The sequence below is a fragment of the Physeter macrocephalus genome, chromosome 2 (genome assembly GCF_002837175.3).
Source record: "Physeter macrocephalus isolate SW-GA chromosome 2, ASM283717v5, whole genome shotgun sequence".
Classification (NCBI taxonomy): domain Eukaryota; kingdom Metazoa; phylum Chordata; class Mammalia; order Artiodactyla; family Physeteridae; genus Physeter; species Physeter macrocephalus.
Window position 1 is genome coordinate 90,811,382 of NC_041215.1, and position 25,305 is coordinate 90,836,686.

The window sequence follows — 25,305 nt, forward strand, 5'->3', positions numbered from 1 at the left end:
TTTGTTCTTTAATTCTTCTAGGTCTTTGTTAAACATTTCTTGCATCTTGTTGATCCTTACCTCCATTCTTTTTCTGAGGTCCTGGACCATCTTCACTATCATTATTCTGAATTCTTTTTCTGGAAGGTTGCCTATCTCCACTTCATTTAGTTGTTTTTCTGGGGTTTTATCTTTTTCCTTCATCTAGTATATAGTCCTCTGCCTTTTCATCTTGTCTATCTTTCTGTGAATGTGGTTTTTGTTCCACAGGCTGAAGAATTGTAGTTCTTCTTGCTTCTGCTGTCTGCCCTCTGGTGGATGAGGCTATCTAAGAGGCTTGTGCAAGCTTCCTGATGGGAGGGACTGGTGGTGGGTAGAGCTGGGTGTTGCTCTGTTGGGCGGAGCTCAGTAAAACTTTAATCTGCTTGTCTGCTAATGGGTGAGGCTGGCTTCCCTCCCTGTTGGTTGTTTGGCCTGAGGCAACCCAGCTCTGGAGTCTACCTGGCTCTTTGGTGGGGCTCATGGCGGACTCTGGGAGGGCTCACACCAAGGAGTACTTCCCAAAACATCTGCTGCCAGTGTCCTTGTCCCTGTGGTGAGCCACAGCCACCCCCCACCTCTACAGGAGACCCTCCAACACTAGCAGGTAGGTCTGGTTCAGTCTCCTATGGGGTCACTGCTCCTTCCCCTGGGTCCTGATGCACACACTACTTTGTGTGTGCCTTCGAAGAGTGGAGTCTCTGTTTCCCCAAGTCCTGTTGAAGTCCTGCAATCAAATCCCACTAGCCTTCAAAGTCTGATTCTCTGGGAATTCATCCTCCTGTTGCCAGACCCCCAGGTTGGGAAGCCTGCTATGGGGCTCAGAACCTTCACTCCAGTTGGTGGACTTCTGTAGTTTAAGTGTTCTCCAGTTTGTGAGTCACCCACCGATTGGCTATGGGATTTGATTTTATTGTGATTGCACCACTCCTACCATCTCATTGCAGCTTCTCCTTTGTCTTTGGATGTGGGGTATCTTTTTTGGTGAGTTCTAGTGTCTTCTTGTTGATGATTGTTCAGCAGTTAGTTGTGATTCCGGTGCTCTCGCAAGAGGGAGTTGAGAGCACATCCTTCCACTCTGCCATCTTGAACCAATCTCCAATATCTGTCTCTAGGTATTTTTTTATTTCCTCTTTGATTTCTTCAGTGATCCCTTGGTCCTTTAGTAACATATTTTTTAGCCTCTACTTGCTTGTGGTTTTTATAATTTTCTTGTAGTCAATTTCTAATCTCATAGAGTTATAATTGGAAAAGATGCTTGATACGGTTTCAGTTTTCTTAAATTTAGCAAGGCTCACTTTGTGGCCCCACATATTGTCTATCCTGGAGAACGTTCCATATGCACTTAAGAAGAATGTGTATTCTGCTGCTTTTGGATGGAATGTCCTATAAATATCAATAAAGTCCATCTGGCTTAATGTGTCATTTAAAGCCTGTGTTTCCTTATTGATTTTCTCTCTGGATGAACTGTCCATTGATGAAAGTGGAGTGTGAAAGTCCCCCACTGTTATTGTGTTACTTATGATTTCTTTTTTCTGAAGTTGGCTGTTGCTTTAATTCTGATTTTAAATATCTGAATACTGCCCAGCTAAGAAATTCCACTTCTAAGAATTTATTTTAAGAAAATAATGAGAGATGTGCAGAAATGCATATATAAAGGTGTTCATCAAAACACTTGCGTTAAAAAAAAAAAAAAAAAAAACACTTGCGTTAATAAAGACTAGGCAAAAGCATAAATGCCCAATGATAAAGAATTGGTTAAATACTTTGACATAGTCATTTTATGGAGAGTGCTTTGGTTATTAAATATGGCTGTATTTTTATCTCTGTCTATATACCTGTATTTTCTAATTTTTATCTACCATAAATATTTTGTAGTTATATAACTTAAAAGTTTTAAAATCTGCCCAGCTCACTGCTTTGTCCAAAATTATGTTCCTTACTTGTTTTTCTTATGCTTTTTTTCCAATTTGACTTTATAATTGAATAGCCAATCAAAGTTCAGTATATGTAGACTCTGTTTTAATTTTTCAACTTTAGCTTTTACATCTTCTGTTTTTATGTAGTTTAGCTTAACTTCAACACCTGACACTGAGCCGCTATAGAACAGCACACAAGCCAATGGAACGCTGTCATTTTCATTTCGAACACTGTCTCCTGCAAGCTCATATCTGAGGCCTGTACATTCTAATTAAGTATCAAGAAGGACAAGTACAACCATAAACTCAAATATCTAGGAAACATTTGAAGATGTAATCAGTTGAAACATTCCTTTTTTCATCTAGACCTGACTGCATCTTAACTCAGAGTAGGAATTTTGGCATGGTTTTGCCAGGGTTGCAGCCTGTTGGCCTAAAAGCCAGAATGAATAGTATCTTTAGTATTTATAGCTCAAAAGTTGTCTTTTTGAAAGACAAAGAGGTGCCTGATTACATCATAGCTATGTGTGCCTGTGTATGCACCTGTGTGCACACAAGTGTGTGTGCATGTGTGTCTGAGAGAGGAGGGATGGGGGAGGGGACGGAATGGAGGAGAGGGAGAGGAGAGAGTGAGAAAGTGAGTGGGATTGTGTAAAGGGTTTCTGTTATCTTTGGTACTAGGTTAATTTGCCCTTTTAAAGTTCTTATAGACTCCAATCGTTCTTCCTAGTAGATGTTCTACTTTTAATTAATTAATTGATTAGTTCAATGTCTGACTCTCTTTCTAGAAGGTAAGAGACATGAGGGCAGGAACCATGTCTCCACCCACTCCCCTCTCTCCCTAATTTCTACCACAGTGCTTTTTGCATGTGTAGTGAGGATTTAATAAATATTAGTTGAATAAATGTATGCATGGGTCTTAAAAAACCATATATAAATATATATATATTTTTTTTACCTTGTCTAACAGCTTCTGTGGCTGCTGTAGCTCCCCCCACCCCCACCCACCCCCACCCAGCTGCTTCTTAAAGCCATTTTTATAGCAGGAGAGGACCATTTACTCAAACTGAAGGAGGTGCTTGTTGGCTACTTCTGCAGTGGGAGGGTTGGCCCACCCTCCATCCGTTGTGAGCTTCAAAAGGTGGGACCTACTCTTCAGCCCTGTTTTACGGCAGTTAGGATCAGTGTCTGCACCTCCCTTCCTAGCTGCCCCTATGCTGTTCTGTGACAAAAACCAAGCATGTGTTTCACAGTCTGCAGTAACACAGGGCTGTAGCCTTTTTAGGATGTCTGATTTGGATGCCAGTGTGACTGTGGGAACTCCAGCTCTCTCATAGACAAAGTACACATCCATCTTTAATTTGTGCTACATGCTAGGCTTTGCCTCATGAAAGCTTGGTGAAGGCAGGCATTTTTGTCTGTGTTGTTCACTGCTCTGTCTTCATCCTTAAGGACAGGGCTTGAATGCCCACTCTGGGCACTCAGTAACTGTTTGTGGAATGAATGATGAAATATCCTCATAGCTGGTGAATGTCATCTTGTGTTTGATGTGGCATTTTGGCTATAGTTCACTCAGTTAAGAACTTGAAATGTGTACTGTTTATGAAGAGGGCAATCTTTTTCTCACCCCCTTACCCCCATTACATTTCCAATACTCTGCTGCATGATCCTTCTAAACTGGATGCCAGTTCTCCCATTTCCTTTACAGAACAGACCAAACCATTAATGTTGGCAATCACGTGCTATTGAGTATATTGTTACCAAATTTCCAAACCTTCTGATTAATCCACAGAATTTACAAATATAACAAATACACTTTTTTTATTGGTAAAATGCTATACTTTCAAATCAATGTTTTCTGTAAGAATACTGATTTTTGCTGTGTGATTCAGAAATCAGAGGACAAATGGTGATAATATACGCTAAAATTAAAATTAGTCCGCCTCCTTTTGTATAGAAGAACCTTGTCACTTCCCAGTTTGCTTTGTCTCTCAGGAAGCTCAGAGCTAAGTTATGCCCACGTATTCTTACCCTCAATTTTCTGACACAGGGATTTCATCTCTATTTCTGTTCATTACTTTGTTCTTTTAAACATAAAAAAATATATATGGTATCATGCTTTGTCAAAAGTAACCTCAAATTCTTTTTGGTATTTGAAAAATTATACTTAATGAGAAGAAAAATATTTAACTATTCACAGGTGCTTTTCAAAGCCTGCCTTCCTTGATGCCATCAATGCCTGCCTCTCACTCACTAGATATCAATGCTTTTCATGAGCTGGATTTCTCCAGCGTCACTGGCACTGGGAAATAAGCATGTTATGCTAGAACATTAGCATGTAGCAGAAAGAGCCCTTGGTTTGGAGTCAGCAGAACTGGGTTCTTGTCACAACTCCACGTACTACTGGAGTGATCTTGGACAAGTCACTTAACCTCAGTTTCTCTTCTAAACATTGAGTATAAAGTCACGTGTTATACCAGCTACCTTGGGTTCTCATGATGTAAATGAGATAAGACGTGTCCCTGTGTTTTGTAAATATTACAGTTGTCTACACATCTGTGTCCCCACAAGTCTGTACATTCCTTAAGATCAGGGACTACATCTTGTTCATATTTGTGTCCCCAGGGCTTGGCTTGTTGACCTGAAGACAGAGGGCACTGAATGTGGGTGATACTAATTTACTCATTGTTTTCTTTCCGAAATGTTCCATGAGAGTCTGTTCATTAGTAAGCCTTCATTGGTCAGCAGATCTTAATTGAGTACCTTCTACATGCTTTCTACTACCCCTAGGTTATTTATTTAATCTTTTTTTTTAAATTGGAGTATAATTGCTTGACAGTGTGCTAGTTCCTGCTGTACAATGAAGTGAATCAGCTATATGTATACATATATTCCCTCCCTCTTGGACTTCCCTCCCACCTATCTAGGTCATCACAGAGCACTGAGCTGAGCTCCCTATGCTCTACAGCAGGTTTCCACTAGCTATCTATTTTACACATGATAGTAAATTTATGTCAAGCCTAATCTCCCAATTCATCCCACCCTCCATTTCCCCCCATGTCCACACCGGCTTTCTCTATGTCTTCATCTCTATCCCTGCCCTGCAAATGGGTTTCATCTGTACTATTTTTCTCAATTCCACATAATGCAGTAATAAACAATATTTGTTTTTCTCTTTCTGACTTCACTCTGTATGACACACTCTAGGTCCATCCACATCTCTACAAATGACCCAATTTTGTTCCTTTCTATGGTTGAGTAATATTCCATTGTATATATGTACTACATTTTCTTTATCCATTCATCTGTCAATAGACATTTAGGTTGTTTCCATGTCCTGGTTATTGTAAATCATGCTGCTCTGAACATTGGGGTACATGTCTCATTTTGAATTATGGTTTTCTCAGGGTTTATGCCCAGTAGTGGGATTGCTGGGTCATATGGTAGTTCTATTTTTAGTTATTTAAGGAACCTCGATACTTTTCTCCATAGTGGCTGTATCAGTTTACATTCCCACCAACAGTGCAAGAGGGTTCCCTTTTCTTCACACCCTCTCCAGCATTTGTTGTTTGTAGATTTTTTTGATGATGTCCATTCTGGCCGGTGTGTGATAATACCTCATTATAGTTTTGATTTGCATTTCTCTAATAATTGTAATGTTGAGCAGCTTTCCATGTGCCTCCAGGCCATCTGTATGTCTTCTTTGGAGAAATGTCTATTTAGATCTTCTGCCCATTTTTGGCTTTGGTTGTTTGGGTTTTTTTTAAATTTTGAGCTGCTTGAGCTGTTTGTATATTTTGGAGATTAATCCTTTGTTGTTTCATTTGCAAATATTTTCTCCCATTCTGAGGGTTGTCTTTTCGTCCTGTTTATGGTTTCCTTTGCTGTGAAAAAGCTTTTAGGTTTAATTGGTCCCATTTGTTTATTTTTGTTTTTATTTCCATTACTCTAGGAGATGAATCAAAAAAGATCTTGCTGTGATTTATCAAAGAGTGTTCTTTCTATGTTTTACTCTAAGAGTTTTATAATGTCCCATCTTACATTTAGGTCTTTAATCCATTTTCAGTTTATTTTTGTGTATGGTGTTAGGTAGAGTTTGAATTTGATTCTTTTACATGTAGCTGTCCAGTTTTCCCAGCATCACTTATGGAAGATACTGTCTTTCTTCCATTGTATGTTCCTGCCTCCTTTGTCATAGATTAGGTGACCATAGGTGCATGGGTTTATCTCTGGGCTTTCTATCCTGTTCCACTGATCTATATTTCTGTTATTGTGCCTGTACCATACTGTCTTGATTACTGTACTCTGTAGTATAGTCTGAAATCAGGCATCCTGATTCCTCCAGCTCCGCTTTTCCTTCTCAAGGTTGCTTTGCCTATTAGGGGTCTTTTGTGTTTCCATACAAATTGTAAAAGTTTTTGTTCTAGTTCTGTGAAAGATGCCACTGGCAATTTGATAGGTCTTGCATTGACTCTGTAGACTGCCCTGGGTATGATAGTCATTTTCACAATATTGATTCTTCCAATCTAGGAACATGGTATATCTCTCCATCTGTTTGTCTCATCTTTGATTCCTTTCATCAGTGTTTTATAGTTTTCTGAGTACAGGTTTTTTGCCTCCTTACTTAGGTTTATTCCTAGGTATTCTTTTTGTTGCAATGGTAAATGGGACTGTTTCCTTAATTTCTCTTTCTGATCTTTCATTGTTAGTGTATAGGAAGTGCAAGAGACTTCTGTGCATTTTGTATTGTGCAACTTTACCAAATTCATTGATTAGCTCTAGTAGTAGCATCTTTTCTGGTAGCATCTTTAGGATTCTCTATATATAGTATGTCACCCTCAAAGAGTGACACTTTTACTTTGTCTTTTCCAATTTGAATTCCTATTATTTCTTTTTTTTCTCTGAGTGCCACAGGTAGGACTTCCAAAACTATGTTGAATAATAGTGGTGAGAGTGGACATCCTTGTCTTTTTCCTGATCTTAGAGGAAATGCCTTCAGTTTTTCACCATTGGGAATCATGTTTTCTGTGGGTTTGTCATATATGACCTTTATTATGTTGAGGTAGTTTCCCTCTGTGCCCACTTTATGGAGAGTTTTTATCATAAATGGGTGTTGAATTTTGTCAAAACCTTTTTCAGCATCTATTGAGATGATCATATGGTTCTTATTCTTCAGTTTGTTAACATGGTGTATCACATTGATTGATTTGCATATATTGAAGAATCCTTGCATCCCTGGGATAAATCCAACTTGATCATGGTGTAGTATCCTTTTAATGTGCTGTTGGATTCTGTTTGCTAGTACTCTGTTGAGAATTTTTTCATTCTATGTTTATCAGTAATATTGGTCTGTAATTTTCTTTTTTTGTGATATCTTTGTCTGGTTTTGGGTGACAGTGGCCTCATAGAATGAGTTTGGGAGTGTTCCTCCCTCTGTAATTTTTTGGAAGAGTTTGAGAAGGATTGGTGTTAGCTCTACTCTAAATGTTTGATAGAATTGGCCTGTGAAGACATCTCGTCCTGGATTTTGTTTGTTGGAAGATTTTTAATCACAGTTTCAATTTCATTACTTGTGATTGGTCTGTTTATATTTTCCAATTCTTCCTGGTTCAGTCTTGGAAAGTTGTACCTTTCCAAGAATTTGTCCATTTCTTCCAGGTTGTCCATTTTATTGGCATTTAGTTGCCTGTAGCAGTCTCTTATGATCCTTTGTATTTCTGCAGTGGAAGTTGTAATTTCTCCTTTTTCATTCCTAATTTTATTGAGTCCTCCCTTTTCTTCTTGATGAGTCTGGCTATAGGTTTATCAATTTTGTTTATCTTCTCAAAGAACCAACTTCTAGTTTTATTGATCTTTGCTATTGTTATCTTAATTTCTATTTCATTTATTTCTGCTCTAATTAATTTTTATGATTTCTTTCCTTTTACTGACTTTCAGTTGTCTTTGTTCTTCATTCTCTAGTTGCTTTGGGTGTAAGGTTAGATTGCTTATTTGAGATTGTTCTTGTTTCTCAAGGTGAGATTGAATGGCTGTAAACTTCCTTCTTAGAACTGCTTTTGCTGCATGCCATAGGTTTTGGGTTGTTGTGTTTTCATTGTCATTTGTTTCTATGTATTTTTTATTTCCTCTTTGATTTCTTCAGTGATCTCTTGGTTGTTTAGTAGTGTATTATTTAGCCTCCATGTGTTTGTGTTTTTTACAGTTTTTTTCCTGTAATTGATTTCTAATCTCATAGTATTGTGTTCAGAAAAAAACACTTAATACAATTTCATTTTTCTTAAATTTTCCGAAGCTTCATTTGTGACCCAAGATGTGATCTGTCCTGGAGAATGTTCCATGTGCACTTGAGAAGAAAGTGTATTCTGTCCCTTTTGGGTGGAATGTCCTATAAATATCAAGTCTGTCTTGTCCGTTGTGTCATTTAAAGCTTGTGTTTCCTTATTTTCTGTCTGGCTGATCTGCCCATTGGTTTCAATGGGAAACCAAAGTCCCCCACTATTATTGTGTTACTGTCAATTTCCCCTATTACAGCTCTTAACATTTGCCTTGTGTATTGAGGTGCTCCTATTTTGGGTGCATAAATATTTGATTGTTACATCTTCTTCTTGGATTGAACCCTTGATCATTATGTGGTGTCCTTCCTTATCTCTTGTAACAGTCTTTATTTTAAAGTTATTTTTTCTGATATGAGTATTGCTCCTCCAGCTTTCTTTGATTTCCAATTTCATGGAATGTCTTTTTCCATCCCCTCACTTTCAGTCTGTATGTGTCCCTAGGTCTGAAGTGGGTCTCTTGTAGACAGCATAGATATGGGTCTTGTTTTCTTATCCTTTCAGCCAGGCTATGTCTTTTGGTTGAAGCATTTAATCCATTTACATTCAAGGTAATTATCAATACGTATGTTCCTATTACCATTTTCTTAATTGTTTTGGGTTTGTTTCTGTAGGTCTTTTTCTTTTGTGTTTCCCACCTAGAGAAGTTCCTTTAGCATTTGTTGTAAAGCTGGTTTGGTGGTGCTGAATTTTCTTGTCTTTTGCTTGTCTGTAAAGTTTTTGATTTCTCTGTCGAATCTGAATGAGATCCTTGTTGGGTAGAGTAATCTTGGTTGTAGGTTTTTCCCTTCCATCACTTTAAGAATTTCCTGCCACTCCCTTGTGGCTGGCAGAGTTTCTGCTGAAAAATCAGCTGATAACTTTATGGGGATTCCCTTGTATGTTATTTGTTGCTTTTCCCTTGCTAATTTTAATGTTTTTTCTTTGAATTTAATTTTTGTTAGTTTGATTAATATGTGTCTTGGAGTGTATCTCCTTGTGTTTATTCTGTATGGGACTCTGTGCTTCCTGGAGGTGGGTACCTATTTCCCATGTTAGGGAAGTTTTCGACTATAATCTCTTCAAATATTTTCTCAGACCCTTTTTCTTTCTCTTCTTCTTCTGGAACCCCTATAATTCAAATGTTGGTGCATTTAATGTTGTCCTAGAGGTTTCTGAGACTGTCCTCATTTCTTCTCATTCTTTTTTCTTTATTCTACTCCTCAGCAGTGATTTCCACCATTCTATCTTCTAGCTCACTTATTTGTTCTTCTGCTTCAGTTATTCTGTTATTGATTCCTTCTAGTGTATTTTTCACTTCAGTTATTATGTTGTTCATCACTGTTTGTTTGTTCTTTAGTTCTTCTACGTTCTTGTTAAACATTTCTTGTATTTTCTCGATCCATACTTCCATTCTATTTCTGAGATTTTGGATCACCTTTACTGTCATTACTCTGAAATATTTTTCAGGTAGCTTGCCTATTTCCTCTTCATTTATTTGGTCTTGTAGTTTTTTACCTTGCTCCTTCATCAGTAACATATTTTTTTGTCATCTCTTTTTTTTTTTTTTTTTTGATGGGTTGGGGCTATGTTCTTCTCTTACTGGTTATTTGGCCTGAGGCATCCAGCACTGGAGTTTGCAGGCAGTTGGGTAGAGCTGGGTCTTGGTGCCAAGATGAGGACCTCCCGGAGAGCTCACAGCAATTAATATTCCTTGGGGTCTGAGGTTCTCTGTTAGTCCAGTGGTTCGCACTCAGTGCTCCCACCACAGGAGCTAAGGTCTGACCCCTGGCCTGGGAAACCAAGATCCTGCAAGCTGCATGGCACAGCCAAAAGAAAAACAAACAAACAAAAATTGGCAACAAACAAAAAGGAGAACAACAAAGAATAAAAAATAAAATTAGAATAAAAAGTACATTAGAAAAAATTAAAATATAAATGAAAAAACAACAAGGCAAAACCAAACCACAACAGCAACCAAAAATAAAAAAGGCCCAGAAAAGACCTCGGTGGGGGATTGGGGATTAGGCGAGGGGGACAGGGAATAGGCTCAGGACTGGCATGCCGGAAAAGGCCTTGGGGGATTGGGGGACAGGGCCTAGGCTCAGTGCAGCCAGGGTGCGAAGGTTTAGGCTTGGGACCCCAGGGCCCTGAGCCAATGGGGAAAACGCTGGCCATGTTCCCTTCTGATCCCCCAAAAGTCTCTCCCCATCCCTGCTGACCCCCTCTCCATGTGTGGGCCCCTCTGAGCATGGGAACTGCCCCCATACCCCAGCCTCTCAGGGGCACGAGTCCTGTCTTGCCTCTACTTGCTATTTTTTTAATTTTGGGGGGTTTGTTTATGTAGGTTTTTTTTCTTCCCTTCCTCTTCTCTTGTGGTTTGATGACTATCTTTAGTGTTGGATTCCTTTTTCTTTTTTGTGTGTGTATCTATTGTAGATACAGTTACCATGAGGTTTTGATAAAAATCTGTATATATTCAAGGTTGTTTTAAGTTGCTGGTCTCAATTTCAAATGCGTTTCCAATATATCATGCATTTATACTCTCCTCATGATTGATGGTTTTGATATCATATTTGTGTGTGGATGATTTCCTACCTTTATTGTATGTTTGCCTTTACTGGTGAGCTTTTCCATTCATACTTTTCTTGTTTTTAGTTGTGGCCTTTTTCTTTTCCTCCTAGAGAAGCTCCTTTAGCATTTGTCATAAAGCTGGTTTGGTGGTGCTGAATTCTCTTTACTTATGCTTGTCTGTAAAGCTTTTGATTTATCTGTCAAATCTGAATGAAAGCCTTGCTGGTTTGAGTATTCTTGGTTGTACATTTTTCCCTTACTTCACTTTACATATATCATACCACTCCCTTCTGGCCTGACTTTCTGTGTTTGTAGTCTCCATTCTGCATGCCGCATGATTGTAGTTCTTGCTTCTGGTGTCTGCCCCGTGGTGGGTGAGGTCGGTTCAGGGGCTTATGCAGGCTTCTTGGTGGGAGGGACTGGTACCTGCCCACTTTGGGTGGAACTGGGTCATGTCCCTCTGGTGGACAGGCCTGTGTCAAGGGGCTCAGGAGGACTTTAGCTAGCCTGTCTGTTGATGGGTGGGGCTGTGTTCCCATCCTGTTGGTTTTCTGGCCTGAGGCATCCCAGCACTTGAACCTGCAGGCTAATGGTTGGGGCCAGGTCTCAGTGCCAAAATGGTGACCTTTGGGAGAGCTCATGCTGAGGAATTTTCCCAGGGGCCTCTGCCACCAGTGTTCTTGCACCCGAAGTGGGCCACAGCTGACCCCCAGGAGACACTCCAAGACCCGCAGGTAGGTCTGGCCCAGGTTCCTACAGAGTCACTGCTTTTCCCTGGGTCCCTGTGCACATGAAACCTTGTGTGCACCCTCCAAGAGTGGAGTCTGTTTCCCCCAGTCCTATGGAGCTCCTGCACTCAAGCTCCGCTGGCCTTCAAACCAAATGCTCTGCAGGCTCCTCCTCCTGATGCCAAACCCCCAGGCTGGGGAACCTGATGTGTGACTCATAACTCTCAGTCCTGTGGGAGAACCTCTGTGATATAATTAGTTTCCAGTTTGTGGGTTGCCAACCTGGTGGGTATGGGATTTGATTATATTATGAAAGCACCCCTTCTACCATCTTTTTATGGCTTCTTCTTTGTCTTTGGATGTAGAATATCTTTTTTGATAGGTTCCAGTCTTTTCTGTCGATGGTTGTTCAGCCATCAGTTGTGTTTTTGGTGTTTCCATGAGAGAAGGTGAGCTCAAATCCTTCTACTCGGCCATCTTGCCACCCTTCTGAAGGAACCCATTTAACTGTATACATGTTCTTCTGAGATCTTGGGAGAACACAGTTGATGAGTAAGCTATCACTGATTTCAGTTCAAGTTTGTTTCCTCTGTGTGTGGTCTTCTTCACAGGTCAGTGATGCTCACTGCTATTGGAGCAGGATCCCAGCTCTCATCACTGCACAACACAAACTCAGTGTCTAATTTTATAATGTAAAGTACAGGCCTAGAAAAAGTAAAAAAGGTATATCAGTTTACTCTTAAGAAAGCAGAAAGAAGATAAGCAAAGGGCCTATGTTGAAATTTATGAAAATAAATATCTGAAATATACAAAAATAAATCAGAACTAAAGTCTCAGATCTTGTTTTATTAACTGTATGTTATTCTATGTTTTTCATTGAGTTCTTTAATTTTTACAATTCAGAAAACTATGTTGTTTATTTCATTAGTATCATGATAAAAAATCTAATTAGAACACATGATAGAATATTGTCATACATAGAAAAGGGCTACATCTAAATTGGTATTTAATATGGCTAGAAATTTATGATTTTAACCCATTGTTATTAAATAGTCTCCACTTAATTCCTCACTACTGTTTGATGAGAGTGTGGGTAGGACTATGGGATTTGAAAGGGTAAGTTAAGGATTATCCAGAAGCTCTGGTCAGATTGTCTTGCTACCTCATGCTGCCTTTTAGCAAACAGAAAGGACTAGCTCACTGTCTCCCTCCAAGTCTGTGTCCTTCCCCAGAGACCTCAAAGCAGGAATGGTTAACATGGGTCAGAATTGGAATTTTCAAAAAAACATATTTTTTATGCAGCAGCCACAATTCTACTCCTTTGAGTAATAAATCATGTGGGCCAAAATCAAAGAAGGAAGAGAAATAGGTGGTGGGGGTGGACAATAAAAAAGTTTATTCTTTTGAATTTCTTTTAAAACTCTCTTAGATATAAAGAGAAGAAACTGATTCACTGATTAGAAATTTTGGAAAAAGCTACGTAAATTCTTGACCCTAAGTAATAACTAAATCATCAACCTTTCTTGACTTTACAGACAACAGAATCTCCTACAAAACTGCTTGCAAGAAAAAGTATGTATCATAAAACTCACTGATAAAGCAGCATATTAACGATACTCTTGTATGTGTCATAATAGGAAAAAAACTCTATGAATAAAACAATGAGTACTCATTTATTGATATTAGTGTCCCTCTTTGCCCTTTTTTTCTTCTGTAATAAGTTTAATTCTTAGATTTTACAGTAGTCTAAAGTTCTCATCAAAATATAATTTTGGCTCTTCAGGAAGATGTCTCATGGGGATGAGCAGGAAGTCAGGGAAAGGTCATTAAGGGACCTAGCCATCAAATAATCATAAACCCAGTCTGTCATGGGAAGCCATTAACAAAATCACTTCACAGACTTGGCTGAGGAGTTGGGATGCCTGGGTTTGTCTCTAGCCAGTTTTGTGGGAAGCACCCCAGTCACATAAAAAGGACCTGGTCACCTATGAGCTGAGACTTGGATAAGAGGGTATTTTTATAAAGCCTAATTCTGGATCCATTCTGACCAGTTAGGAAAGAGAGGTTTGAAAACAACATATATTCTGACATACTTTTTCACATGGACTCAATTCATAGAACATGTAGCAAAATGAAAACTTTGATTCAAGAGAATATTTCTCAGTTTAATATTATAATGGAAAGCAACTGCAAATTAGGTTCTTTTTATCGTATTTTACTACATAGAAAATTTTAGGAATATCTTTCATATATCAAGGTTGGAAACTTTTTCTCATACCTAGCCTAAAAGTAATAATGTAGGTCTACTGTTTATTATCTCTGGTACCAAGAAAAATAATATATATTGAATGTCTTAGTTTATATGTCCTAGTAGATTAGAACAGTTGCTTTGTTCTTAAAATATTTGATTTTGGATGTGAATACTTTTTATAAGTATTATATGACATATGCTATCACCCAAAATATGTTTTTCAGACCACTAGCCATTGTCTGTATAATAAATGCAAAAATGTATTAGGAGATTCAGGGATTAAAGCAGAATAAAATAGGTTTCCTTGGGGTGCCCCTAAACAGTCTTTAACGTGTCAGGAGAGAGTATGCTACATAGGTGTTAACTTATCTTTCAATGTTGGTCTGAAATGGGAATAATTCTAACTAACTTAAGGCAATATTTTGGGTGTGAACAGCCCCATTACAGGAATCCTTTTGTTTATCCTCCGGTCTACATGCCAGCCTTCCAGGCTTTGCTGCCAATTACTTGTGTTTATTGCTTTTTATGTTTTAAGAGTAACAACAATTTAAAACATACTATTAGTTTATTATAGGCAAGAGGATGTTTTGCGAGTCCAAAATATATTTTCAGGGGCTTCCCTGGTGGCACAGTGGTTGAGAATCTGCCTGCCAATGCAGGGGATGCTGGTTTGAGCCCTGGCCCGGGAAGATCTCCCATGCCATGGAGCAACTAAACTACTAAGCCTGCGCTCTAGAGCCTGTGAGCCACAACTACTGATCCCACACGCCACAACTACTGAAGCCCGTGCACCTAGAGCCCATGTTCCACAACAAGAGCAGCCACCGCAGTGAGAAGCCTGCACACCCCAACAAAGAGTAGCCCCCACTTGCTGCAGCTAGAGAAAGCCTGCACACAGCAATGAAGACCCAGTGCAGCCAAAAATAAATAAATTTAAAAAAAAATTTTTCAGTACATAATTTGAGGTATATAGAAACAGATAGATAGATTTTGTTTCTACTCTTGGTCCAGTTTAAATGTAGGACAGCACCACTGACCACTAAGGAAGCTGTCATTCAAATCTGGTCCCTGAGTTCTTATTTCCAGCTCAAAATGAGGGATTCTGCAACACCTATTCTTGCTCAGCCCTCCTGACTCTTTGAGACTCAGTTCTAGATTGCCCTTGTTTTCAATCTAAATTCATTTGTTCCCTCAGTGCATCACCTTTTCTCAGCCTTCTTAAGACAGTTTCCACGGATACTTTTTTGTTGGATACAAAGCCATTCAGTCTCTTTAAAGCATGAAATTTTGTTGCCTATCAAATGATTCTTAGCAATTAGCTGTAGTCATTTCCATATATACACATCACCGGCTCACCCCTGCAGCAGGGAAGGGGAGGAGAGATGGCTTCTTTTCCATCCTTACATCTTAGCTAGACAGATGCCTCTGAAGGCACCCAAATGTTTTGACTGCATCTGTTTGAGAAATGCTTTGTTAGAAATAATCTGGTTCATTTTAAAGTAATTTTGCTGGGTTGTAGACACCATGTTTCTTGCCAAAATACTTGCCTGTAATGTGCCTGGATAGCAAGTTAGTGATTTTTTTTTTTTTTACGAGAAATTCATTTATCCTAGCAATAAATGTTGGGGGTGAGAAAAAACTTCTGAGGGCATGGGAGTCAAATGGAAACTTATACAAAAAGTATTTTACTGTAGTACAGAATAAACCAACTTGAAATTAATTTGAAATTCTAAATAGATTTTCTTTCACTGTGTTCTTTTTATAACGATGATGGTATCAAGCTATGCATTGTTTGACATAAAAAATTAAATGTTATCCTCCGTCCCAGAATAGAGTAAGTTGTTAACATGATTTTCTTTTCATTCCTGCTTGCCTGTTTTCCAGGTAACTTCCGGGGAACTGAATAGCATAATTCAGAATATAATGACCTGGGTTGTGGCTACAGTGACCAGTATATTATACCCAGCCATCACAAAGTATGAAGAAAGGTTGAAAAATAATGCATACCCAGTGTCTGATGACTCCACCCTCTCTTCAGATAGTTCGAGTTTTTGTAGCACATGCAGTGAAGAGTTTACATATGGAAGCTACACATCTGCAACAACTAAAACATTTCAGGGAGAGCCCTGTGCATTTGCAGTTGACATATCAGTAAGGCAACCAACCACACCTTTAAAACCACCATCTGCCCATGTGGAAAGAACAGTTGTGGGAAAAACATATCCCATTAAAGGACAATCTATAACATCTGAACTCAAATATAATAAAAGAAGCATGATATATACATACCCTAAGCTCAGAAGTTGTAAATCTGATAGTCATCTTCTAGCATCATTTGAAATGGGCACAAAAACATCAAAGGATGCTACCACTGAAACAGATGGCTTAGAGAGTCCATTGTTTTCTGATCAAAAAAGAAAAGCCATGAATGAAATGAAGAGTTTAAAGAATGTTTTTCTTAACTTTAAGTGTTACTTAAAAGGGGAAACTGAATTGATTTTGGAAAGCATTTTTCAAGAAATAATGTCTGATTTAACACAGGACATTCCTTGTATTTCTTCTGTTACTGCTGAAGTTTTTGTTGACCAAAGTGAGCCTGAGAAAGGAGACTTGGTTTCTAATGCTAATATCTGCTCAGTAGCTTCAGAGATCGTGGAAAATATGCTTGAGAAGCTACAGTCTGCAGTTGAGAAAAAATGTATCCAGATATTTTCACAAGAAGATTTGTCAGTCAACATTAAACCAAGCTTAACACCCAGTGGAGAATCTCTCACTCCATCATATGGAAAACCTTTAATAGATTCACTGCCTCATACTGTGGAACCCATGTGTGATATTGCAGAGGATATGGTGCATGCCATTTTAGAAAAGCTGATGACTCTTGCATCTTGCAAGCAACATGAACTTCCTCATCTTGAAGATGCAGCTAAACTTTCCTATCAGCAACATATGGCAGACCCAACATATATGTGCCTTATAAAAGCCAACAAAAAGAAATGTAGTCCTGAACTTGATGCAGCTAATTTAATTGTTAAAGAAGAAATACAAAATTTAATGTCAAATATTTTTTCCCAGTCCTCTTTGGTTGGCTATATAGAGGAAGCAATCAGCAGTATACTAGGACATGTACAAACCGAACTTAATAATGAGAGACTTATTGCATCTGATGAAACAGTAGTACTCCTTAAGCTGCTCGATGATATCTTTACTCAGTTACATCAGGAACCAGTAAAAGCAGATAATCAAAAATGTAGACACTCTAGACTGAGAAGTCCTTCTGACACTGAAGTAAAGTACAGACTCACTGGCACTAGGTTATCTAATGGTCCTGGGTCTGGAAGACCATTTCCACCTATTAATGTTCCTGGCATGGTCCTTTATTCTGAAGATGATAATGAAGAAATAGACAAAATTGTGGAAAATGTGCTCGATTCATCTTTTAAAGATGAAAAAGCAAAATCACAAGAACAGATTCCTGAGCATTGGTTTACAAAAGGAAACACTTGTCTTGAATACAAAAGAAATAGCAAACAACCTACAAAGCCTGCTTCTCCAAGGAGCAAAATTGCATTTCATGATCAGAGGTTAAAGACTGAGCTACCATTTTTTAAGAATAAAATTTTAAAGGAAAATCCCTGTTTAAATAAAGATACTTTGTTTTTCAGCCAAGATCAAAAGCATCAAATACAAAAGGCTTCAGAAAACATAGTTAAAAGTATTTTAGCGGAAATGCTCAAGGACATATCTTCTATTCCTCCTGGTCACTTAGACAGTAAAACTGGCAAAGAAGCTTCAGTTCTTGTTTCAGAAAAACCTCAAGGACTGTCACATCAAGAATGGATGGATCAGATGTTTTCTGTGTCAGAAATTAGTGCAGTGGCTCAAGAAATAACAGATGCTGTATTAAATACACTTCATAAGGCAAGCTGCATTCCCAATACCACCAAAAGTTCCATTTCATCATCAGTTCACCAAACTTCTCTAGAGAGTCCTGACACTCTCCACATGGTCAAAGAAGCACCAAATCAAAAGCCATTAAAAATACAGTTCGAGAGTGAAAAGAAAATGAAATATTTATCTTCACTCGATGTAGATCCTGCAAAGCCTTCCCTGTTAAAATCTGAAGAAAGTGAACCTAAGCCTATAGATGACATTACTGATAAGATCATTAATGCAGTTTTTAAAAGGCTGAAGTTATTTGTTTGTCCAAAATTGCAAATGGGCTTCAAACCTTCACTTGCAGAGCAATCTTCATTACAATCTCAACTTAGTACTTGTACAACTAAAGTGGTAAACATTGTTTTGCATGCTATCCAGAATGAACTGGAACTCAATAAGAAAAACATAAATCTTAGGGAAACAGACCATATCAAATCCCTTACAGGTAAAGGATATTTTACTGACACTGATAAATTAGAATCTCTTGTCTCAAATCTCAGTGATGAGATTATGGCATCTCCATTATTAACTTGCATTTGTGAAATATTATCAAGTGGACATTCAGATCAAAGCAATATTTCACTCCCTTCAGATAATCCAAAGCCTATGACGTCATGCGGATCTGATAATGTTGATAAAGGGAACATTTTGCCAAGTGGACAGGATAAAAAAACTTTTCACAAATTTTTAGCTACTCCGTGTGCTCTCCATAGTGTCATTAGTGAAAAAGATCTCAAAGAGAATTCCAGATTGCAAGTGTTAGATAATATTGGGGAAACACTCTATGAAATGTTATGCAAGCTCATAGGAGCCCACCCTCACTGTCAGCCATCTTGTAGTAAGCTAAGCAGAGAGAAGACAAATGAGGATCAGCAAACAGCCACTGAAATGCAGTCTAATATTCACCTCATTTCCACAACAATTTTGGAATATATCCTTGCAAAATTATGTAGTGTTGACATGGATAGTAGTACTGTAAGTTCAGGATTTAAAGCTGTCTCAGAGTCTCTTGATATTGACAGCCTATCGTTTACTTCAATTATTGAGGAAATGGCCAAGTGCACTGACATAATCTCCAGCATAGTTTCTAGGATGGTTCAGAAGGGTAATAAAGAGATGACTAAAAGCAAAAAAAAATCTATTGTTCCTAAGTCTTCCAAAACAGGGAGCACAAAAGAAATTCATTCTAATAAACTGAAAGCTGTGGCTTCAGATATTCTTAATATGGTTTTTGCTAAACTAGAAGGGTTTGCCAATGGAAATTTAGAAACTCTGGAGGCGTCTATCAATGATGGAAATAAAAAAAGAAATAAGATGGACTTAGAATGTGAAAGTCCCAGTGTTTTCAAGGACACACATGAAGAACTATTGCAGTCTGCTTTATACACGCATGCAAAGAAGGTATCAAGTGCTATTTTGAAAGCTATTCAAACAGAATTAAATATGAACTCATTAGATTTGAGGACAAGTATGGAAAAACCACCACCTGACAAACAAATGCTTGAGAATATAGTGAGTTTAATTTTAGAGGCAGTATCCTCAGATATGCTTAATGAAACTGAATCTGAAGAGAGAGGCATTCAAAGTTATAGATACAGGCCAACCTATGGAAATTTTCTTCCTGGAGGAGCTGAATCAGATTCATTTCTAGAAGATGCTGCAAATACAGAGAAAGAATTCATTGGAGAGAGAAGATCACTTAGAGAAGAAACTAAATCAGATTCTCTTCAACAATGTGTTCTAGAAAGAACCTTAAACAAAATTGAAGTGAAACTCAAAGAACCACAGAAATCTCCAATTGTTCCCATTATAAGAAATATTTTGAATGAAATTTTTCAAAGTGCTTTAGTCAGTCAATTAAATGTGCTTTCTCTCTCCCCCTCCTATTTAAGTGGCATCCCTCACAATGTTGAAGAGACAATTGCTCAAACATCTGTTCAATTTATAGATAAAATGATGGTGTCTGAAGCAGATGTAACCAAAGTGGCAGATGATGTTGTTAGAACTGTGTTTGATAAACTTTATTCAGCTGCTATAACAGGGAGAAATGCAAGTGAAAACAGGTATAAAACCATCACCTTTTCAACAAATGTTTCTTTTCATGAACACACCAGTGGAGGAGGAAAGCCCTCCATCACTGTGCCGAACAAGAATCCATATACTCTTCAGTCCAGATTCAATGTTGACAAACAGGCTAAAGTAAACATAGTTGAAGATATTGTACAGGCAATATTAACAAGTTTAGAAACTTTTGCTACTTCCAAAGTACAATCTCTCTTTTGTCCTCAGATCAACTTCACAGTTCCAATGGCTTTACCTATTCAGCAGGATAAGAGTACATTAAGCAAAGCATTATCAGCCAAAGATTTGTATTCTGATGATCAATTTTCCTGTTGCTCAGTGGATCATATTATGTCAGAAAAGACCAACTCATTTTGTCAAGTCTCTTTGAATAAATTAAATACATATGCAACAGAAGTGGCCAGAAAAATTTTACAAGGAATCAAACATGAATTAGATAAAGAAAGGGAAAATTCTTTTTTAACTCATAACATTGTGGTTTCTGAAAGTATTGCAAGTCAAATTGTTAACACAGTGTTAGATTTTGTATCATCTAAAGGAAAATGTGACAAAAACAATTCTGACAAAGAGATTAATTCAGATCAGCAAGAAGGTATTATTGAAAAGCTGTTTATTAAGACTGAGTATCAAAAAGTACTTCAGTTTCAAATACAACATACCATTGAAAGTATCTTATGTGATATTTATGAAAAAATACTGTATCAGAATAATCTCTCATTTGCCACACCCACTTTGAAATGTAGCATAGCTGGCAAACAGTCCAGAGCAAATTCTGAAATGTTCATTGAGGGTGCAAATAAGATTCTTCCAAATTTTTCAGTTCCTAACTCAGATGTCATTTTGATATCCAATGATACAGTAGATATTGTTCTTCATAATCTCAGTTCTGCTGTCATACTTAGCATAAATTCAAAGGATCCTACTTCTACAAGATTGCCCCTGACCTTTTGTGATATGTTTCCAAAAGCAGAGTGTCACCAGCCTCTTCTTACGGAGTCAAAAAGTGCAAGAAAAACAGAGCATTTTCTATCTTCAAAAAATCTGAAATCAGCTTATGCTAATGATACTCATATAACTATAGTAGAGAAAGAAGACCCCAAGAAATCTGTTCCTGACCCATGTGAGGAAAGTGCTGACTTCATTACTAAAACTATTTTCAATCGGTTAGAATCATTTGCCACAGAAAGAATGGATTTGTTAATTACTCTTGCTTTCCAGCCTAAAGAAAAGTCATTTCTGAGCCCAGAACTGGAAAACTGTAGACGAGATGACAGCATCTTTCGTGAATCAAGCCAGGTGGAATCAAATGTGAATATTCTGAAAATATCAAATGAAACTGTTCTCAGTGAAGAGCTCACAGATTTCACTTTTGCCAGTTACAGAGAAAAACTTGGATCTACAATTCATCTATCACAAGCTAGTCTTAAGGAATATGCTGACATCATTGCCAGTGCCATTTTGAAGCTGATTAAAAATGACTTAGACCTCAAAATCCAAAAGATGCATCCATACCCAAACAACATTTCATTCCAAGAAATCACCACTGTGAGTGAAATTGTCAACAGTATCTTAAAGATTTTAGATAATAAAAGATCTGTAAAGGAAATCAGTTTTTACTCAAAGGACAATCCTAACTTATTTTCACAACTAACTGCATCAAATGAAATATCACTGGGACAAAGAGCTCAGGAAACACACACCAAACTGTCTCTGTTTTCAAAGTATCCATCAGAGCAAAACCAAATGGCATTGGAAAGGGAAAGCCAGAGAATTGTTCTAGAAGAAATATTTACAAAAAATGCAGAATCAAAACAAAAAGAAAGAACTGCATTATTCAGTGCAGTGGAAGAAGTTTTACGTAAAGGGTATCAAAGAATAATGGAAATCATAGGCCATTTGCCTTCATTTAATGAAATCCCCCACTTTATGTCTAGTTCTAAAATTAAAACATTAGACATAACACAAAAAAACTTCTTTCAGTCCCATATTAACAATGTAGCAAGTGACATAATTGAAAGCGTTTTGCGGAAAATTTACTCTGTAGTTGTGACATCGTTATATGAAAGTAATAAAGTACAAGCAACTGACAAAAATATTTTACCAAAGAAATCATCATGCATCAGAGAAACTACACAAGCAGGAATAGGAAATAATCTCACTAGCTATATGCTACCACAGGTTTATCCTTATGCAGGCAGTCAAAATGTCTCTCTATTGGAAAAAGATTTTTTACAATATTCACCATTAAAAGTGGGGAAGGATTTAGTCCAAATGGTTCTCAATAAGATCACAAATTTTGCCTCATTTTATCTAGAAGAGGCCCTGTCCCATAAAGGTTGTTCTGTTGAGTTGCAGCCTCTAAGGCTACACAGTTCTAAACTGAGCCCTAAGGGAAACCCTAAGCCAAGTTTTAAAACAAGTTTAAAAGCAAGATCAAAAGTTACTCCTTTGCCTAAATTTAGAGCAAAACCACACCTAGGACCTAGTCGTACTAAGGCCAAAAGCAAGACTAAATTAGGTCGTGGAGAGAAGACTCCAAAAGACATCTGGTCCAAGACTGCCATTGGGCTGCCACACATCCTACCAATGGGAGATGCCAAAAACGTACTGGAAGTGAAGTTGCCTACTTCAGAACTAAAAATGTATGCCAAGGATATAATAAGTAATATCCTGAAAACAACTGTTAAAGAATTTGAAAAGGTGACGCAGATTAGAGCAATGGTAAGTGATAAAGCTTTACCATCCGATCAAATCATGGCAGCAAATAAAATAGTTAGTACGGTTTTGCAAGGATTATATGCTACAAATAACCAAAATTTGGCTAATCCTATCATATTGTGTCATCTGGATGATCCCAAACTTTCACAGGGGAATATAGGTGCAGAGTCTCTTGCCAAACCACAAGCGTGTTTTTACTTGGAAAATGTTTCTTCACAGTTAGAACAGATTTTTCCTAAAGAAGGTATATTTAAAAAAATGTTTGACAAATGGCAAGCAGAATCAAATGACATGGAAAATGAAAAATGTAAGCTCTTGATGATAGCTGAAAATGGTTTGACTGAAATTTCAATAAAAGCAAAAGAATTAGAATATTCTCTTTCACTTTTAAATTTGCCACATCTTGAGGATTGGGAAAACACGTTTCATAGTTGTTTGAAGGGAGCTTCTACAAGAGCTGAAGACACCAAAGCACAAATTAATATGTTTGGAAGGGAAATTGTTGAAATGCTATTTGAAAAATTACAGCTGTGCTTTTTATCCCAAATGCCCACCCCACGTGGTAAAGAAACTCCAGCAAGTAGGAAAGAACACATTACTACTAGAAGTAAATATGGTTTTCCAACCAAGGACATCCTCAGCAATGAACCAATATATAACACTAAAACCGAAGACCAAAGTCCTTTGGGCTCTAGCAACCAAATTGTTCGAGAAATTGTAGAAAGGGTTTTAAACCTGTTAGAGTCATTTGTAGACTTACAGTTTAAACATATCTCTAAATATGAGTTTTCTGAAGTAGCGAAAATGCCCGTAGAAAACCTTTTCCCTGTCCAACAGAGACTATTAAGCAAAAAGATGTTGCCAAAATTACAACCACTAAAAAAGTTTTCTGATGAATCCAAGTCAAGTACTGTTATTTCCAAGGAAAATGTACAGAATACCCTTCTACAGGTTCATTCGTTCCATTCAGAGTTACTTACATATGCCATTAATATTGTCAGCGACATGCTTGGTATAATTAAGAGCAAGCTGGACAAAGAAATAAGCCAAGCAGAACCATCTTCAATTAGCATATTGAAAGAAAATATTGCAGCAAGTGAGATCATTGGTACACTGATGGACCAGTGTACTCATTTCAATGAGTCTCTGATCAAAAACCTTGCAAAGGAAAGTTTGTTCCAAGGAGTAGAAAATACCTACATTGTTAATCAGGTTGAATTAACAACTAATAAGAAAATGCCCATGTCAAAGTTAAAGGAAGTAAGATTCGGGAATCATCCTCCACAAAGCAGTGTACCAGGTTTAGGGTTTTATTCAGAGGAAGATAAGAAAAAAAGGTATAAGTCTTCATCAAATTTACCCTTATATTCCAGAGCCTCTGTAGAAGACACAATTAGAAACTCGGAGCCAATGGAAAGGCCTAATTCAGAAAACATACCATCATGCTCTAGAAACAAAGTACAAGACTTTAGCCCAAAGGAATCTGACTTGGGCTATTTTGATCAAGCTGTGAAAGGAAATGGCTCCCTCCCTGAAGGGAGTGTCTTACAAAAACTGTTAAAGAAAGCAAATGAATCCACAGAAACAGCATTACAGCAAGTCATGTCATTCATAGAAATGAGAAAAGGTGAGAATCCAAGAGTGTTTCATTATGAGATCTCCAAATCAGTTGTCGAGCCAAACCAAATTCAGACAACTGTCTCTCCACTCAAAATTTGTTTAGCCGCAGAAAATATTGTCAGCACTGTGCTGTCAAGCTACGGCTTTCCAAGTCAACCACACGTTAATGAAAGCACAGAAACAATGAAACCATTTTTCATATCAAAGCAAAACTCTTTGTCTGTAATATATGGTCAAAAGAATGAGGAGAAAAGTTTGCTTAGAATGTGGGATAAAAGAATCAGTTGTATACCTGAAGAAGAAAACAAAAAACCTGAAGCCAGCAGGGGAGATTTTTCTTTAATGCAAAAATGGGAAAATAAGAGTTACCTGAAGATAAAGACTCTGAAGGAAGTTGAAGTCATTGTTTTTGCTGATCATGAACTGGGTCCAAATGAAATTCATTTGGTAGCAAGACATGTCACCACATCTGTGGTCACATATTTCAAGAACTTTGAGACTAGAGGTAAGCAAGAGTGGGCATAATTTAGAAAAAAAAAACATATATTTAAAAATGGGCATAATTTAGAAAAAATAGATATATTTAAAAGATCTCCTGTCCAAGAAGCTTCATTTACTGTTTTTCTAAAAACAGCCTTAGAAGGAGGGTATTTAATTACTTCTTAATATATCAGGATACTAAAAAAAAAAAAAAAAAAAAAAAATTAAACATTCATATGGTTTGAATCTGAAAAGGTCTGTCTCTCAATTTTCCATATCTGCAGATGAGAGAAAATGTGACTTTTTTAAAGCAGGGGATTTTGGTTGAACATGAGGTACGCGTTCCAAAGATCTTTTAAAGTTCTCATGCATAACTTCTTTATAATCTTACCAAATGTACAGGTAACTGATTGAAGGTTGTGATTCAACTTTAATGTGTACAGTTGAAGTCGTTGCTATTATTAGTCACAGTGTATAAGAACTACTGTTAAACATCTTATTTTGCTTGTATTCCAGTGTTATTAAATTCCTTTTAGGTATAATACTCTAAACATATATTTTAAAATATATTTTCAAAAAATATATATATATATTTTCATTCCCTTTTTAAAAATGCTTATCTGTATATGTTAGAGGTTGAACCATATGTGACAGCTACTTTCATA

At 37.4% G+C, this 25,305-nt stretch overlaps 1 protein-coding gene across 1 annotated transcript in view; it reads left to right on the top strand.

The window, feature by feature from the left end:
* FSIP2 (fibrous sheath interacting protein 2) overlaps nt 1-25,305 on the top strand; it is a 114,836-nt gene that overhangs the window by 56,169 nt on the left and 33,362 nt on the right. Inside the window, exons 15-17 of the mRNA XM_007129656.2 lie at nt 13,086-13,122; nt 15,686-22,146; nt 22,195-24,665. Coding sequence (XP_007129718.2) covers nt 13,086-13,122; nt 15,686-22,146; nt 22,195-24,665 — 8,969 coding nt within the window. The remainder of the gene's footprint in view (nt 1-13,085; nt 13,123-15,685; nt 22,147-22,194; nt 24,666-25,305) is intronic.